The sequence below is a fragment of the Lutra lutra genome, chromosome 3, assembly GCF_902655055.1.
Source record: "Lutra lutra chromosome 3, mLutLut1.2, whole genome shotgun sequence".
In the NCBI taxonomy this organism is placed as follows: Eukaryota; Metazoa; Chordata; class Mammalia; order Carnivora; family Mustelidae; genus Lutra; species Lutra lutra.
Genome location: NC_062280.1, coordinates 32234901 through 32252941, shown reverse-complemented (window position 1 = coordinate 32252941; position 18041 = coordinate 32234901). Strand labels below are relative to the sequence as shown.

General features: G+C 42.9%; 1 protein-coding gene across 3 annotated transcripts in view; it reads left to right on the top strand.

Moving 5' to 3' along the window:
• The window catches only part of PAX3 (paired box 3), a 100066-nt gene that overhangs the window by 15124 nt on the left and 66901 nt on the right, over nt 1–18041 (top strand). Inside the window, exon 5 of one of the 3 annotated variants that reach the window (XM_047723066.1) lies at nt 3784–3864. The exons of the other annotated variants lie outside the window; for them this stretch is intronic. Within the exon in view, the coding sequence (XP_047579022.1) occupies nt 3784–3791 (8 nt within the window). The 3' untranslated portion in view covers nt 3792–3864. Of the gene's footprint in view, nt 1–3783; nt 3865–18041 lie in introns of those variants that run through there. 3 annotated transcript variants of the gene reach the window in all.

Here is an 18041-nt window from a genome sequence, read left to right as displayed (position 1 = left end):
TAAAGAAACTTTCCAAAATAGGATTCGTTAAGCTGGAGGATACATTTCAGTGACCTTTCTACTTGATTTCCCTCCATCCGGTTCCCAAAGCTGGGGACTTTTGTGTTACCCCGGTGCAATGCAAGAATCGAAAATAAAGTAGCCTGGCTTGTGAGGTTTGGGGAGCTGGAGAGCGCCTGCCCCGAGTTTCCCCTGCTGGAGCAGCTTGCTAGTGCAGCCACTGCAGAGAAGGAAGGTTGTTTTCTTATCCCCGCATGCACTGGTCTGACCTGTCTCCGAAATAGGTCAGGCTGGGGCGAGGCCAGTTTATGCAGCTGTTAGGGCTTAGGCTCTCGGCAGGCAGCCCGGGAGCCTGGCTTGGCGGCCCCCAGTGAACTGATGAAAACTCGTTGGCCAACCACGGGGCCTTCCTTCTGGACCATGCTGCCTCCCCACCCCCATCCCGAAGGCTTTGAGATGCAAGAGGATCCCTGGATTATGGGGGCTGACTCTCAGCCTCAAAAGGGAAGCGTTCTTTGATTCCAGGGATTGCCCTCCTGTAGAGGCAAAAGCTCTTCGTCAGATTGCATTTTTAAAATCATCCTATTTATTTTGGCTGGGTAAAACCTTCGCTCTTACATAATTCCAAAGATATAGGGGAATAGATAGTAACGGGTTTTCTTCCCGTCCGTGTCCCTCTGTATCTTGGTCACCTTTCTAGAGTCTACACATAAATAAACAATGATATTTCTCTCTCTCTTCTAAAAATGTTCTCTCCTTTTGTGCACGTGGTAGCCCATGATAGAAACTGTTTTGTGCCTTCCTTCCTGCACCTCCCGCCCCCAAGCCTGTATCTCAGCAATTACTCCGCATCAGGGTCTGGGGGCTTCCACAGCCCCTTTGTACAGCTGTATAGTATTCCATTGCATTGGCAAATGATGGTTTATCTAGCATTAGGTAGTTTGCAATTAAATGACACCATCTGGCACATGTGTGCGTTTATTTGTAGAAATAATTTGTCCATGGTAGGCACAAAGGGAAGACATTTGTAATTTTGATAGCTTTGGTGGAATTTTGGTACTATGTTGAGAACAAACAGGGGAAGGCTTGCTTCGTAAGTGCAGAGCAGAAGCATGTTTGTCTGTGGCCACATGCATGAAAAAAACGAAACAAATTTCTCTACCATTGTACACGTATTGGAGAACAGGTTTTGAAATCTCTGCCTAGGGAGTTGTTCTGCCAACATTGACTACCCTCTGGAAATTCCTCTAAGCAGTTATTGCTCCAAATGGAACAGTCTCTAAATCCAGGGAAAGCTTTTTTTTTTTTTTTTTTTGGACTTTTTGGTTCCTCTTTGTATTCTTTTTTTTTCTTGTCTATTGTTCATTTCAGTCCTCATGTCCCATCATATATTAATATATTTATGATAAACATTCTTAGCTGTTTTTCTTTCTGTGCTAGAAAAATTATGGACAATTTTATAGCAATTTTGAGGCAACTTATTCTGATTGTTTAGTTACAAGAGATAAGCTGTCTGTCAGGGTCACCAAATCAGGGTTGAACTAGTAAGAGAGCAGGCCATGAATAATAAAACAGGGTCTTATATTTCTAATTTGTGAGAAGTGCTGGCCTGGGTTCTTGGGGTTTCTTAAGTTTGGGAAAGGCTGATTTTTAATTTTACAAACTTTTAAGGGGCATGTATCCATTCCCTTTTAGGCACAAAGGACTTTTTATGATTTTGCACATACCTTGCCTCCCTCAAATCATTTCAGCCTATTTTCCCTTAAATCTGATGCCCAGGAATTCAATTCTTGATGCTGCTGCGTACCTGGCCTACCTAAGCTGAAGTCCGAGTCCGTGAAATGAGCCAGGAAGAACCGTGTTCCAACCATAGGAGAAAAACAACCTTTTCCAAACCCTCCTGGGAAAGCGGAAGAAGGACGTGCCAGTAAATATTACGAAGTGAACATTTCAGGTCATTCCTTTTGAGGAGTGGGCCTTTCAGAAATAGGAGAATGAGCTGGGAGCTAAGGATTTATTTTTGAAAAGCAGGATCTTGATTTGGCTTAAAAAAAGAAATAACGGAAAAACAAAACCAATCTTCTGTCTTGACTTTTCTTGCCTCCAGTGTGAGAGCACAGTTGTAGCAGGCAGAGGAGGGAAGGTCTGCTCTCTTGATACTAGAACTTTCGTCTTGGCTTCCATAGAAGGCAGCTAGATGAGTGCTCTGGGTTCTCTCCCTGTTTCCCCTCTGACTTGCTTATGGAAATCTGAAGGAGTCACTTTGGACATGTAAACAGGCCTGGTGTTAAGAGCATCTGTAAAGAGCTGAGAAGAATCAAAAGCAGCTCCCCCTCCCCCGCCGCCCTCTTGCCCAGCTCTGTGCATAATTTGGATTGAATCAGACCCATCATTTGTGACATCTGATTACTACCTGCAGAAGGATGCAGCTCTCTACATAGGGAGGAGGGCCAAAGGAGGGTTAATTCTGAGAGAAAGTTTGATTTGTTTGTCAGATTGCTGTGATGTTCTCAACAGAAATTTAGACCAGAAGAAAATGCGTAGTAGTTTTCAGACCCATGTTGGCCGCGTAACCACACTTGAGATTCTGACGATGTTGTTCTCCCCTACACAGGTAAAGGGAGAGCGTAGTCCAGGGGCTGGCTCCTTGTCAGCAAGGACGGACTTAGGTGTGAGAGCTGCTCTCTCTCCTGACTGGTAGATTTGTTGCTTTTTAAAATTAAGAGGATGGCGGGGGGTGCCTAGGTGGCTCAGTCCTTAAGCAGCTGCCTTCGGCTCAGGTCATGATCCCAGGGTCCTGGAATCCAGCCCGAGCCCGGTGGGAAGCCTGCTTCTCTGTCTCCCACTCTCCCGGTTTGTGTTCCCTCTTTCGCTGTGTCTCTCTGTCAAACAAATATATAAAATCTTAAAAAAAAATAAATAAAAAGGGACCCATGGATTCTTTGGGGGAGACAACTTTACATTTCATGATTTGCAATCGAATGGGATCTCAGTGTCTGGAATCATTGGTTCTCTTCATCTTCTGGGAGCATTTCTAAAAGGGGCTGGGAGTCCATGTCAGGAAGTCCCCCAAATAAACAGGGTCTCCTCACAGCACCTCGGGGGGACTAGCAACACCCCAGAGAGGGATAGGATTTGGGAAGCTATCCAGTGTGGAAACTTTCCAGGTGGTGGACTCGCTTGGCTTTTGTGCAGACAGGGCACATCCGGGGCTTGTGTGTGCGCGACACGCATTCATCAGAGGGGGGCAGAAAGGCAACTTCTATAGTTTCTTACTGGAAGCCAATGTCTGCTTGTGGTCACTGGCCCTGCCAAGCTCTGAATAGTTGCTGAATTTTTGTCTGAAGAAAAGATGGCAAAGGGGAGACTGGGATCTCAGCATCAGGTCGAAAACAGCAGAGAGCCGGGATGAAGAGTCCAGGGGATGGAGGGATGCCGGGGTCTTGGCAGGTCCCCCATCATCCAGGGATTGGGTTCCAGGAAGGAAGCCAGGATGGAAACTCAACTGGCCTATTTGGGATTCTGCTTCTGGGCTCTTCCAGTTAACTTTCTGGGCCTTGACTTCTCAGTGTCTTCTTGCCTGTGGAAAGTACCAGCTGGACTTTTTCAGGGCATTCCTGAGCCAAAAGCCAGCTAGTGGCTGGGAAGACCACCTCACCTTGTTTCCTTCAAAGGCTCAGTACGTGGTCAGTGGAGGGTGGGCACTTACAGATCTTCTGCAGGTGGCAGCAAGGACTCATTACCTGGCACACTCTGGTGTCACGCGGTCTCTCCTTTTTCCAGGAAATTGAAACCAAGTCACTCCCCCGGGCTTTTCTTTGTAACGGAGTATTAGCATATACCTTGGGCCGATAAGAAGAGGACTGATTTCCTTATAACAAAATACAAATGACGTAGAAAACCAAATTTGGTCTGAATTTTGTTTGCTGTCTAACTTTATCATTTTATTGAATTATTATAATTTAATGTTACTGGTTTAAACTAACAATTCTTCCCCTGAAATGAATCCTTTTTATTTTTTTTTTAAATTGAGAACCCAAATTAAATTCATTAGGAAAGACAATGACTATCTTTCACATTGAAATTCCTAGTACTTGGAAAATCCTTTTGGAAAAGCTTTAGGAAAAATAGAACTGTCACTCAAACTATAGTTTATAGGAAATGATATTACCAGAACAATTTGGGCTTTTTGCAGGAATGTTTGAAAATCTCCCTACCCCTAGTGCTCCGCCTTTGAAATCCTTTGAAAATGTTTCTCCCATTTTCCTTTCACAAAGTCCTCTCTGGGCTGACCTTGGATAAAAAGAGGGAGTCTGTTTCGTATGTTCCCTGTGTCCCCCACCCCTGTCCTGCTTCCATCTGGCTTCCTTTCCTCTTGTGCACCCCCTACTCTACACACACACACACACACACACACACATAACATAAGCTTCCACCAAGCTCTTCCTCATTCACAATGAGACTCGACTGGTTACTTCTCCCTGGGATGTTGGCAGTTTCCAAGAGGATGCTGGGAGCTGATAACCTAACATGGAGGAACCAATTCCTAATGGCAGAATTCCAGGTTATCTACGTAGGAAGGAAACCTTTGAAGGGGGGCAAGGAATAGATCTCAGTTGCCACTCAAAACACACCCCTGTAGATTCTATCTTCATGGTGAATGGCAAGACTAGTTCTGAAATGAGGGAGCTTCTTGCTGGTGAGTATGACCTCCCAGGGCATGGCACACTGGTAAGCTCTCTAGGCGAGGCAGGTCCAGGTGAGGCCAAGAACATTCTTCATCACAGATGGATTTTCCACACTTACCGGGTGCCAGAGAAGAGTCTTGGCTTGTGTTTTTTGGTCTTCTTGGCAAAGAGCAGGGCCAGAAGAACATGAAAAGTCTGGGAAGGCACTGTGGGACCCATCTGGCCTCAGAGCTCAAAACCCTCCCCAAGGAGCAGACATCTGATCTGAGCCCTCACACCATATTTTGTTTTTAAGAGTTATATATTTATTTATTTATTTATTTCACAGAGAGAGAAGGGGGATAGGGACAGAGGGAGAGAATTTTCAAGCAGATTCCCTGCCAAGCACAGAGCCTGATGCAGGGCTCGATCCCATGATCCATGAGATCATGACCTCAAGCCAAAACCGGATGCTCAACTGACTGAGCCACCCAGGTGCCCTGAGCTCTTACACTTCTTGTGGTACCTGGACTGATGTCAGAGGTTAGAAGAAATGAGGCTCCCCTCCTCACGGGGACTAGGGCCCAAGGGGCAACCATGATGGATCTGCCGGCTGGAAATCTGGAAAGTGCACTGAAGCCCTTCCAGGAGTCTTCTGGAAGGCCAGTGACTCCTAGACTCTCAGTGCTGGGGTCCTGAGAGCCTCAGCAACACACTGTTCTGGAGGATGTAAGCCATGAACCTCCCAGTGAAACAGCTGGGATTTATTCCACCCATGATAGATGGGGTTCTGAAACAACCTGTCATGTCTGTGAACTCTTGAATGATCTTGAATTCCTGCTGAGCACCCAAAGTTAGCACTTAGACTTGATCGATGTTTTATAAGTATTAGGTAATGACAGCAGACACAAGCATGTAGAAACAGTCTACATCTCCCCCCGGTCCCCTGAAGTGGAGGATGAAAGAGGAGTCCTTGTTGGAGGTGAGCTCACCATAGAGGGAATGAACCTTGAGTTCTAGGGATCTTCACCGGTGTGGGCCCTTCCAGACTCTGGAAGGGACCCCACGCATCTTCATGCCATTAGGTTTTTGCGAATGTGATAAAAGGAAGATACATTGGTTTTTACTTTTTTATTTTAAAGATTTATTTATTTGACAGAGAGAGAGAGAGAGAGAGAGAGATCAGAAGTCAGCAGAGAGCAGACAGAGGGAGAGGGGGAAGCAGGCTCCCCGCTGAGCAGAGAGCCCAATGCGGGGCTCTATCCCAGGACTCTGAGACCATGACCTGAGCCGAAGGTGGAGGCTTAACCCACTGAGCCACCCAGGCATGCCTGGTTTCTACATTTTAAGAAGGGCTCCCTAAATTATAAAAGCTTTAGGTCCTACAAAACTGCATCTATCCTTGTCCTTGTTCAATTTAGGGGAGGAAAGGTAGAGGTAAGGTAGTGGTCCTTGTGCATGGTGAAGGCCTGGCACAGATGTGTGTGAGAGCAAAATAATAATGATGATCATGATGATAATAATAATAATAATAGTCATCATCATCATCATCATACTCAGTTCCCCTCAACTATGTCTTGGATGTTAGGGTTGCTAGGATGCTTCCTCTTTCTCAAGCCTTACCCTGTTTACTTATGGAGCCAAAGTTGGTCTGGCAACCCACAGCTACTGAGAATTTACCTGTGTGGCCCTTAGACTGCATAGGAGTCTTTGTCCTTGCAGGGAACCTCTTAGAAGGATCCTGGACAGATTCCTTACAAGAAGATAAGGGACATCCATCCTCTTATGGGACATGGGCAGGTGGGCAAGAGTCTTCATCTGGACACGGGAATGGGGGGCTGGGCTTTGATTTCCTCAGCTGTAAAAGTTGGGTCAGGCAATTTTTAGATGTTTCTTGTAGGTCTCCCGAACCGTGACTATGACCAGGTTGCTTTTCCTCTCTGGGCCTCACTGTCCCTTCTTCTGGGAAACAGAAGCACTAGCGAGGTGAAGGGTATGGTCTCTCTCAGCTCTAGCGAAATGTGGCAGCTCCGGTCATGTTCTATTCTCAGCAGACTCTCGGCCGCCCCAGGCAGTTGTTTGAAGAAACAGTGAGGCCTCCAGGCAGCCAGAGACACGGAGCAAGAACGGAGAGGCCTGGGGCCTTTCGATATCTTAGTGGATGAGGAATTCCTACCTGTCTCATCTTTGAAAGGAAGGACTTCAGGTGCCGAAGCAGCCGAGGCTGAGGACAGAAGTTTGCTGTGTTGTTGGGCAGGAGGACATGGTCTTCTTCCCCACTCATGCTGGGCAATGGATGGTTTCTTGCAGCTCCTGTCAAAACTGTGGCTTCTAGAAGAGTCTGGAAACGGGTATTGTTTAGAGAGCTTCCCCTTAAGTTAGAGTTGCTTAAGCAGGATGGAAACATTCCCTCTTTCAAATCATCTGTGTCTGGACATTTTTCCCAGTGATGAGAGAAGACACAGGAGATTTCTGGGAGTCGACCAAGTCAAAGTTAGAAACTGGGCTTGAGGAGAAGGAATCAGAGGATGGTACATTCACTTCATCTGTTTCTGCTCTTGTGTTTTAAATGTAAAGTAACTCCCTCATTTGTAGTTGTCAAAAACTGAACCAGATAAATAAGTTTGTTTGTTTGTTTTTGCCTTGGGTTAAAAGACATGCATAGAGGCTCACGGGGGGGGGGGGGGGGGGGGGGGGGGGGGGGGGGGGGGAATCGGATTTGAATCAATTAAAATTTTCCATGAAAAGCAGAGTTTGAGATAAAACTCTAAACAGTAGGTAATTTGAAGTCTGAAAACCTATTGTTTTTGCAAGGACTTTACAATTAAGCATTTCAGAAACTTGAATGTAAGAAATGTTTTTGTTATATTAAAAACAATTCAAGGCAAGATGTCATAGCCTACCAAGAAGAGATTTTAATAGTTTTTTTTTCTTTACTTTTTCACTCTTTTATTTTTGTGGAAGAAAATTATTTCAAAAGTCAACATCTACATGTTGACTTTTTAGGTATATATTCTGCAAACAGACTATGAATCATTCAAATGCAGCAAACCTTAACTGCAAAGACCAAATGACAAAATTAACAATGTAAAATGCATTGTAAAAATTTATTTTTGGAAGGATTTTTAGAGCATATAAAATATCCAAACTGATCTTTGCATGCATAATTTTTCTTATGTATCCAATAATCTATGGCTCAAGGTTTCTTATAGCTTTCTTTATCTTAAACAAACAGATTTGAGGAAACACATGTGAGCAAATATTGCTACAAAATATCTACTAATCTTTTGACATAGAAGCCGAACATTATAAAATGAGAACATCAGAAAGAGGAACTATACCTCCTTATACATTCAGAATAATAAGTACTACTGTTTACCATATGAAAGAGTTTGTTTCTATTTTTCTTACTGATTATCCTATACTCAGATCAAATGTATTGCGATTTTGAACTTTGAATCTCAAATTCAAATTTTTCTTGATAAGAGAGAAAGTCACTACTTGACCTGTAGATTAAAGAAGAAATCTGATCGTAGCTACTTTTAGCCACCACTAGAATTTTTGTCTGTAACTTCATACAAATCAAAACAATTCGAGTTGTCGACTCTCCTTTCTGTGTCCATAAGCAAACCTTCGATTTACACCGCAGCCCAAGTTTATGCTCCCCTGACACATCTGAAGAAGGAGAATTGGTGAGAGTTATGGCATACATTTGTTTAATATAGTTCGAATAGTAAGATAACAACATAACTTTTAGAACGGCAAGCATTTATAATGCTTTGCCAAGTTTGGGGTGGTGAGTAGTACTTGATGTGAGTATTTGATTTCCTCTACGTACTTTTTTTTATGTTTTCTTAGGGAAGTGCTAGTGGAGAGTCGAAGAATTGCCATTCTATTTAACTATATAAAAACATTAAAGCATTTTAGGGAATGCAGAAATACATATGCTTCAGGTTAAAATATTGAGACATCTTGGATATTTTAATAACATTTCCACTATAAAGTAGCAAGAGCAGACTTATTTTTTAAACTTCTTTTATACAGGAGGTTACAGTTGTTGATTAAAGTGATTTGAACACTTTGGAAGAACACTTCAGCTTTCTAGTGGTGAGACATGGACTGTTTTCCCCTCTGCTATGAAAGGAGGTGTTTTTTTATTTATAAGTGGAGCGCTATTAGGATTATTTTTTGCAGTTGCTCAGAGGGATTTTAAAGTCAATATGAATACAGATTTATATGCATTAAAGAAATGAAATTAAATGCTAAAGCTAAAACTATTGGATGGCATTCTGTAAAATTTAGAGATACATTCCACTGAAATTATTTATATTAATGATGTTTTAAGACTTTGTTGTAGAGTTCATTTTGGATGTTTGAGATTAAAAAAAAAACAAAACTCTCTAGAATTTGGAGAAAGTGAAAGTGTTGCTGTGTGCAAGGAGAGGGGCCAGCAGAGCAGAACACATTCTAGAGAGTACTAACCTTGAACATTCTTCAAGCACTAAGGACTCTGTATATTTCACTTCTCAGGTCGGTTGCGAAGTTGATTTCTCACATTAAGATTAAAAAAAGTGTTTTCCCTAGAAAGCAAATAAATGCCAAACTCCAAATTCACCACCAAAGGTGGAGTATGGTTTAGACTTGCTTTTATTTGAATGATAGGAATTTTCTAATGAAGGGAATGAGTTGACAAACAAGTTTAAGAAATTGTAGCACCTACTTTGTCATACTGTGGTTGAATTTTAATTCTCTCATAGTCCCAAGGACTGCCAAATTACTAAAAAGAACAATGAGTTTCTCAACAGAAAGAAAAAAAAAAAAAGAAAAGAAAAGAAAGAAAAAGAAATTACCCAGGGATGCTGTAACTTACAAAACAATTGTTCCTGCTAAGCTTTGTGCAGCTTTAAATACAATTGAATATTAATTCTATCAGACCTAGTTGACTTAAAAGCTAGGATGGATCAGGAGCTGATTTTTGGCATTCCTTCATTTTTCCACTCTTTTGTTCACTTGACACACAGCTTTTATACCCGAGCTTTGCGGGAACCACTGGCGTGATCTCTGAACAATCTGTTCGAGGAGGAAAGGGCTCCTCCAACCAGCAGCCAGAGTTTTAATTAAATACTGTTCATCTTGTCTATCTCAAACAGCTGCAGAAATAGCTGTTGGCATAAAGGTATCAATGAACTTATGTTCTCTGGTGTTAATAGTGCAAAGAACCTCCTTGGCGTTTAAAAAGCAAAACAAAACAGAACGCACACATGCAACTCCCCCCCACCCCACAGTCGTGTCATTATTATTTTTAAGTTAAGAAGAATCACATCGAAGAAACGGTCCTGTCCTGTGGAGCCAGACTCCGTATCCCGTTGTAAGTCACATGCAGGTTGAAGAAATTATTTTGTTTATTAATTCAGGTTACATGTCCTGCCTGGCTGGCTAGAAGAGAAAGGAAAGAGAGGTGTAACTTTCAGCACACACACTGATTTGTTCTTATTACATAACAAAAGTCTATTTCTTTATCATGTTATCATTCAGTTAATAAAAATTAGCTACAATAACAGCATCAACTTAAAAACCCCTCAAAGTCCAGGGGATTTTCTTTCACAATGAACATGAATACTGTTCAGAAATACAAACAGTCAAAGGATAACTTTAGGTCTGAAAGAGAAACCTGGCAAGGGTAATTGAATAAGCCTGGGTCCCTTGACTGTGTCATGGTGAGGGCAGTCAACATGTCATAATTAGGTTTATTGAGGGCCATTCCAACAATCTGCTTCTATTCTTCCTGCCTTATTGTCCACAGCTAGGCAAATAGCCAAGGGACAAAAGGAATCAAGTGCTGACAAAACATGAAAGAGGAAAAAGATTTAGCTGCTTTTATCAAAGAAACTGAGAAGGACTTTGTGTAAATAAAATAAGTGACTGGCCATCCTGCATTTAGGCAATGCCGTTTTCATTAGAATTAATTCTTGACATATTGGAAGAGTTCCAAGGGAAGGATTTCTACTTCTGACAAGTTTAATTTGTAAATTAAAAACAGTTGGTTAAACATGAGCCTCCATCAACAAAACTTAACCAAAGCCATACATGGCAAAGGCCTAAGCAGGTGAAAAAGAGAATGACTTTGAAAACAGTCTTCCCCCCAAAATTATGCAAATTCTTATTACTTCATAACAAATGTTTCCCATTGAAGCCTACAGCAGGATGTCTGCTCCTGGAGGTTTGCTTAGATCGCATTTTCTTCCCCTTTAAGCCTCTGAGGTTGACATAACACTTACTCCGCGTTGGTTCCTGGGAGTAGCGGCGGCAAGAGCGGAAGGGATAGATAGACAGGACTTTTATGTTTTTTAAGAAGCGAGTACGACTGCTGTAAGTCGACACATCTCAGGACAGGCTGCTCCGCTTTTTTCTTCATTGAAGGTGAGCGTTCCTTGCAGGTGTGCTTCTGATTCCTAATGGGGAGAAAGCAGAAAGCGTGGACGGTGGAGGGCAGTGGAACCCGTGCTAAATATTCGTGAGATCTTCGGTCCAGGTTGTCTGGCTGGAGGTTCGCACGCCACGCCGGCAGCTCTGTGGTTATGACTTGGTGAGAGAGACAAAGTGGAAACCTTCGGTTCGGAGGTCCAGCTGGCCTCTGGACAAGACTTTCGTTTAAGTCTAGGGAAGTCCTTTCAGAAAACAGCTGCTTGTGAAGTGGGGACGCTGTTCCTGTTGCATCTTTGCAGATGGTGGCATCATCAGCTTCTGAGAGCGGTCTTTCGGGACACCCTGGATTTCAGAAGCCCTTTTCCAAGCTGTACACAGGAAGGTGGCTAGAGGAGAGAATGCTATCCTGAACGATTTGTCCCTTGGGAATAAAAATTTGCTTGAGTATCGAATGTCCCTCGGTTCTATCGAGAGTTAACATGGGAAATAAGAAACCTATTACTCAGGCAGCTTCAGGGACCAGGCTGTTCAGATTTAAGAATTTCACATGGCTTTACTTCTCCCGACACCAAGGCATACTGGAGATGTGCATTGCCTTATTCCTAGGCCCTTGAAATTGAAGTGAAAACATTTATTTTCTCATCTCAAAAAAAAAAAAAAATCACCTCATTCGATCAGGTAGCGGGTGTGAGCACGCTTTACGGGTAAAGGCCTGGACAAATGCAAAAATAGAATCATTACCATTGGTATCACTATTGTTGCTCTGTTTGAATGGAGCTCATCCACGGTTGCATTTGTACAGTGTTACTAGCGTCCTGGGAAGCACTGAAATGCATGGTCCAAATGTTTCTCTTGTGGCCCATTACATTGAATTTGCAGTGTCTTGAAGTTTATTCCACTTGTGGGTTTTGGAAGAAACCAGAGCACCCACTGGACAGCCCCAGTGTCATTCTGCACCAGATGTAGCTGTGATTTTCTGAAAGGCTTTGGGGTTAGAAGACGTTTACTTTTTACTCCAGTTTGCTCTCTTAACTAGCTGTGATATCAAGGGAAACTCCCCAGCCACTCTGGGCTGAATTCTTCAGAAGTGGGAGTGATAATATTTGCTCCCCTACCTCAAAGGATTGTGGTGATATATCAGTGGTCCTGAACGCATTCGAAGTTCTGAAGGATATGGAGCCTTATTTACTTATAATCTGCTCATTGCTTTTGTACTTACTGAAACAAGATTTGGTAGCTGATTGGGTCGCCTTGATGCTTTCTCAGAGTACAGTTTAATAAGAATTAAGTGGATCTTCCTGTGGTCAGTCCAAAATACACAGAATTCCTTCTGTATCCAGGATAGAAGGGACCTGGTTGCTGAGATTACGTTGCTTTCCTGCAAAGCAGCACCCTGGTGCATATCTGGTGGGTGAGTGGGTTTTGGGGGAAGCTGCTGTTAGGGTTTTGGACTTGGGCAAAATAAGGCTTTTGAGTTCCACATTGTTCTGATGCCTGTTGGCTCATGTCACAAGATTAGAAAGCCCAGCAGGCCAGGAAGGAGTTTCTCTGGAAGGAGCTGGAGATTTATGCAGACTGGCTGACTCTCTGACATTTATTTGCTGCCCTTTTCTCCCTCTGTTCTGGCAACCATGAACCAGATGGACAAGCTCATGGAAAATAAGGCCAGTGAAGAGAAGATGCTTTTGATTTCTTCAAAGATAAGACAGAACTCGCTTTCTCTCTTTCTTTTTGACCTGGCAGGGGCAATTTTATGTGCACCAATTCAAAATGGGCCCCTTAGCTTTTGGAGACTGTTTGAAACATTTGAACAAGGACCTTCCTTGGTATGTTACTGAGAGTAACATAAACTCTGTTGATCAGGCATCAGCTGAAGGGAGAAACGTCCAGGGGATGGGTCAAATGTTATGTCTACCAGAGGCCAACCGTCCACCTTGTAGCTGGGCACCAAGGATGTCGTCTGAGCTTTAGCTAAGATTATAATTCAGTGGGACTGGAATCCTTCCTTAATCATCAGCCTTTCCAAAAGGAGAATGATGAAGAAAGGAAGCTTGGCTTACTATTTCACTCTGTAATCATTTATGAGTTGAGCTGTATTTTACTTTCTGTTGACCTCTGGTGCGGTTGGTGTCCTCATTCTGTACTTGCAGCTACAGTGTTACAAGGGGACCATGTGGTGATTTCCCTGGGAGAACTCTGGTTCGGTATATGGACGATTGATAGATAGATGTGTTTTATTATTTAAGACTCACACTAAATTCCCTGTACCGTAAGAGTTCATAAAGCATCAATAATTTAAACACAAATGTTTATATCCGGAGTAATTGTGTCTTGAGCTCTGGGACATTTTTTCTTTTTTATCAAAAGTTACAGGTTTCCCGTACATTTTAAAGTCATCACAGTTTCCCTCTGTATTACCTGTGGCGCAAAATTTCAGACTGAAAATGCTTCATCAGGCATGTTGTTGAGCCTGGCCCTTGGAATTTCAGTGTTGAAATATGGGATTAAAAATGGTGAATGGATTTGCTAATTACATGCATTTTTTCCTTTTCTTTCTTTCTTTTTTTTTTTTTAAGGAAGGATGGGAGGGGCATGTGCAGCTCACGAATTTAGCCTTATTATTTATTTTATGTGGTCGCTGTTTGTAGACTTCTTCTTCTTCTTTTTTTTTTTTATTTGTTTACTCTTGTTTGTTTGAACTAATCACTACTTAAGGAAAAGACCTCTCCGGACAGCCTCCCCTTCCCCAAGCCTTTAGCCCGGGTGACCATTCAGGCATAAAAACGTGCTTATCTGCAAATGAATGGCAGCTCTTCGCTTCATTAAAGCCCCTTTCTCTTTTGGCACTCGCATTGTGACCCTTTGATATTAATTCAAAGGGCAATTAAAGAATGCGGCCCATCTTTGAAGTAAGGCATTCAGAGCAAGGGTAGGGATGAACCTGGGCCTCTGATGGACTGTGTGTATTCAACAGGCCTTTTCAAGGCAGTTTGAAGTGAGTCAAAGAAAATGGGCAGGAGAAGGTCAAAGAGAAAAAGAGGCCTAAGAAACAGTCAGTATTTGTTCGGAGTATTAGCCAAGCAAACTGCAAATAGCAAACAAAATGAAACAGTTAATAGAGCAGCCGACAGAGCCATGTCAATCACTTAACTTGGACAGCATTAGGCCCACGGAGGCTCCCTCCGCTGTGTTACCTAATTATCTTGGGAAAGGCAGTAACTGGAAGTAATGGTATTATATTTCTTTCTGCTTACTGCCCAGAAAAGGTGATAATACTCACTGCTCCATAATTATGCAACATATATACATAAAGGAGGAGGAGGGGGTGGGAGGGGGCTGGAAGGAGGCGGGGGATGCATTGCAAGTCGAGTTCCTAGTAAGAAGTCCAAATATGGCACAAATATGGCATTTTCAAACATCAGCATCTGCTGGAGAATCACTTAAGTTGTTTCAGCTGGAGCTGGTTGAAATACGCAGGATTTCTTCTCTTAACAACCCTTAAAGACAAACGTGTTTACCCATCTAGGAAAGTTCCTTTTTAGAGAAAAAAAAAAAATTCAGCCAACAAAAGCTGTGCTTAAATCCTATGAAGGATTTGGCTGACGCCCCATCCTGCCCCCGTGGAGAAGAGGAGATGCAGAGTGAAGCTGGATTGTCTCTGAGCTTTCCCCATTGTGCCGGACTGTTGACACACCCTTGGTGGGGGGATGCACCCTTGGTGGGGGGATGCGGGGGGGGGGCGTCCTGGTGCCCACATCACCTAGATAGGCCAGGCAGAAGGCAGGGCTGGGGGTCTGATTGGAGGTTGGGTCAGTTTCTCTTCGTGTGTTGAGGCAGGATAATTTTAGATTCCACTTTTATTTGTCATTATGAAAAACAAAAACACCTCATTCATTAACCAAGCACTTCTTTGAAAGTGTGAGCAAACTGACTTAAACAAAGATTTCCAGGCTTCTCCAGGGGGAGGGGGGAGGGATAGGTAAGAGATGGGGAATAGCCCAGACAGCCAGGTAAATGTCTGCAGATGGGTCGAATGGTGTCGCTGGATTGCAAGAACACAGAAGTCGGCTTCTAAAGAGACCCCCGAGGACTCTGTTCAGATTATTTGTAACATGGGCTGTTGGAAAATCGTTGTTTGATGTTGCATTCGTGCATCATGGGTTTTGTTTAGAGGGACAGTAATAGATCTGAAGGATCTGTTATGCAGATTTTTGACATACTGTTCCAGAATGTAGCTATTAATATAAAAAGCTTCTGCTTTGTAAAAAGTCCATTATTGAAATAAGTACTCAATCACTCTGCCTTTTGACACACCAACAAATCATCCCCAAATCAGGATTTTTTTTTTAAAAACTGCTTAAATTAAAAAAAAATATATATATATTTTAAAAGATTTTATTTATTTATTTGACAGACAGAGATCACAAGCAGGCAGAGAGGCAGGCAGAGAGAGGAAGGGAAGCAGGCTCCCTGCTGAGCAGAGATCCTGATGCGGGGCTTGATCCCAGAACTCTGGGATCATGACCTGAGCGGAAGGCAGAGGCTTTAACCCACTGAGCCACCCAGGTGTCCTTTGAAAAATATTTCTTATTTATTTATTTGCAAGAGAGAAAGCGAGAGACAGAGCATGAGTGGAGGGGGAGGGGCTGAGGCTGAGGAGACGCAGACTCCCCACTGAGCCCTGGACATGGGTTCCATCCCAGGACCCCCGGACCATGACCTGAACAGAAGGCAGACGACCCCAACCCACTGAGCCACCCAGGCACCCCATCCTTTTTAGAAAAAAAAAAACCTGATTTGGGGGTGATTTATTACAAAACTAGAAAAACAAATTAAATGGTTAATTTTTGAATCTATGAATAACTTTAGCTCTTCAGTAGAATCTACCTACCTGTGTTCCCTCCAGTTCTGTTTAATGCTACAGCAGAACAATGTTGGAGGGGGGTAAGAGGCGTTTCTACCACAGAAACAGTCAACAGAGCCTTAGCTGCTTAACTAGAAGAAATCTACTACATGAATTTGCAAATTCCCTTAGGGCCTTGCGAAGAAAGTACTACAAATGCCCCAAATAATAATAAAAACCTAAGTAAACAATAATTGTAAAATAAGGGAAGCTTAGGCAGTAGAAATCGAATAAATTCGCTAGGACGTTTTCATCAGTGGTAACCATGGATACTTTTCTACTTCTAGAAGGAGGGCATTTCTTTTTTCCAAGTAACTTTTTCAAAGGACTCATTTCAAGGCCCTTTTTCAGGGTGACTAAAAATAATAGAATCCAGAAATATTAGGAAATGTCCATGATCTTGGAATATTGAAAACACTGATGCATCTTTCAGATCAAAATAGGTTCTAGTGGGAAAACTGAGAGCTTCTGCTTTCACGGTGCTCTACCACTTCTGGGTGGTTTTAACCCACTTCCACCATGTATCCTTCTAGCCTCTTTTTCTTTCTCTTTTCCTCACACAAACCCCCAATTTTTGTTTCAAGAAGTGATGGCTTTGGAAACAGTGAAGATCGAAGAGCAATTTATGTTCCCATTTTCCTCCCGTTTTTAAATCTGCCCAGGTACCCCAAAGTCAGAATTCTGTGCCACCTCTAGGTGAGACTGTGGCTCTGAAAGTCAAGATGAATTACATCATGGGCTCTGCCTATCCCTTGGTGAGTTTAGATGGAAAGGGCTTACAGAGCAGATACACTGTAACTCCTACTACAAACAGGTTCAAGGCCATGTGCTTTCTTAGCTTTAGGATGCTCCCCAACCCACTTCCCTCATTCCAAAGCTGCTTCTTGGAAGTATGTAGGGGAATTCCTAGAATCTGTATGATTTCTGGGATCTTATGGTTTTAATGGTTTTCCTATATTACAATTTACCCTTGAATTGACAACCAACCATTTAGGGCCCAGACAGATAACAACAAAGCAACAAAAAGAATGTACTTCCTAGGGGGGCCCTGGTGGTTCTTTTAGTTAAGCCGTTAAAGGTATGATCCCAGGATCCTGGGATAGAGCCCCCCATTGGGCTCCCTGCTCAGCAGGGGAGTCTGTTTTTCCTTCTCCCTCCCCGTGCTCATGCTCTCTCTCATTTGCTCTCTTTCTCAAATAAATAAATAAAATTGAAAAAAAGAAAAAAATAATGTGCTTCCTACCTTATAGCTAAGGATGCAGTTTAGAGAGACTGAGGAGTGCCTCTTGTAAAGGCAGAGCTGGGCTGAGGATCCGATTTGTCTGACTTTAGGACTTTTGGTTCCAAGTGCCACTCTATGTAACTGGCTTGTGCCTTCTGGGAAGAGAAGCTGCCTTAAGCAAATATTGAGAAGTGGCTCCAGTGCCTCCGCAGCTGGGAGGTTATGAAATGGGACTGATAATAGTGTTTGGCTTATAGAATTATGATTAAAAATTTTATGAGAGAATACACAGAGACACTTTGTGCCCCTCAGTAGGCATCAGATATTATCTTTGCTAATCTTATCTGTGGGGTGTGGCTCAGAGGTGGGATTCCCAGGAAGCTAAGTAAGTTTAAAGTTTAGGGCTCTTACATGTTTGAACCCTGAGAGTGCTGGTAGTTTCCTGGGCTTTGTTAAGTGTTCTAGGAGGGGAAAGGAAACCAGGATGCAGTTACCAATTTTTTTTTAAAACTTTTTCTTTTTTTTTTTTTTTTTAAAGATTTTATCAATTTATTTGACACAGAGAGAGAGAGATCACAAGTAGGCAGAGCGGCAGGCAGAGAGAGAGGGGAAAGCAGGCTCCCCGCTGAGCAGACAGCCTGATGGGGGCTGGATCCCAGGACCTTGAGGTCATGACCTGAGCTGAAGGCAGAGGTCTAACCAACTGAGCCACCCAGGCGCCGGACCAATTTTTTTAAAAAAGATATAATGTATTTATTTGAGAGAGAGAGAGAAAGAGAGAGAAAGCAGGAGCAGGGGGAGGGGCAGAGGGAGAGGGAGAGGG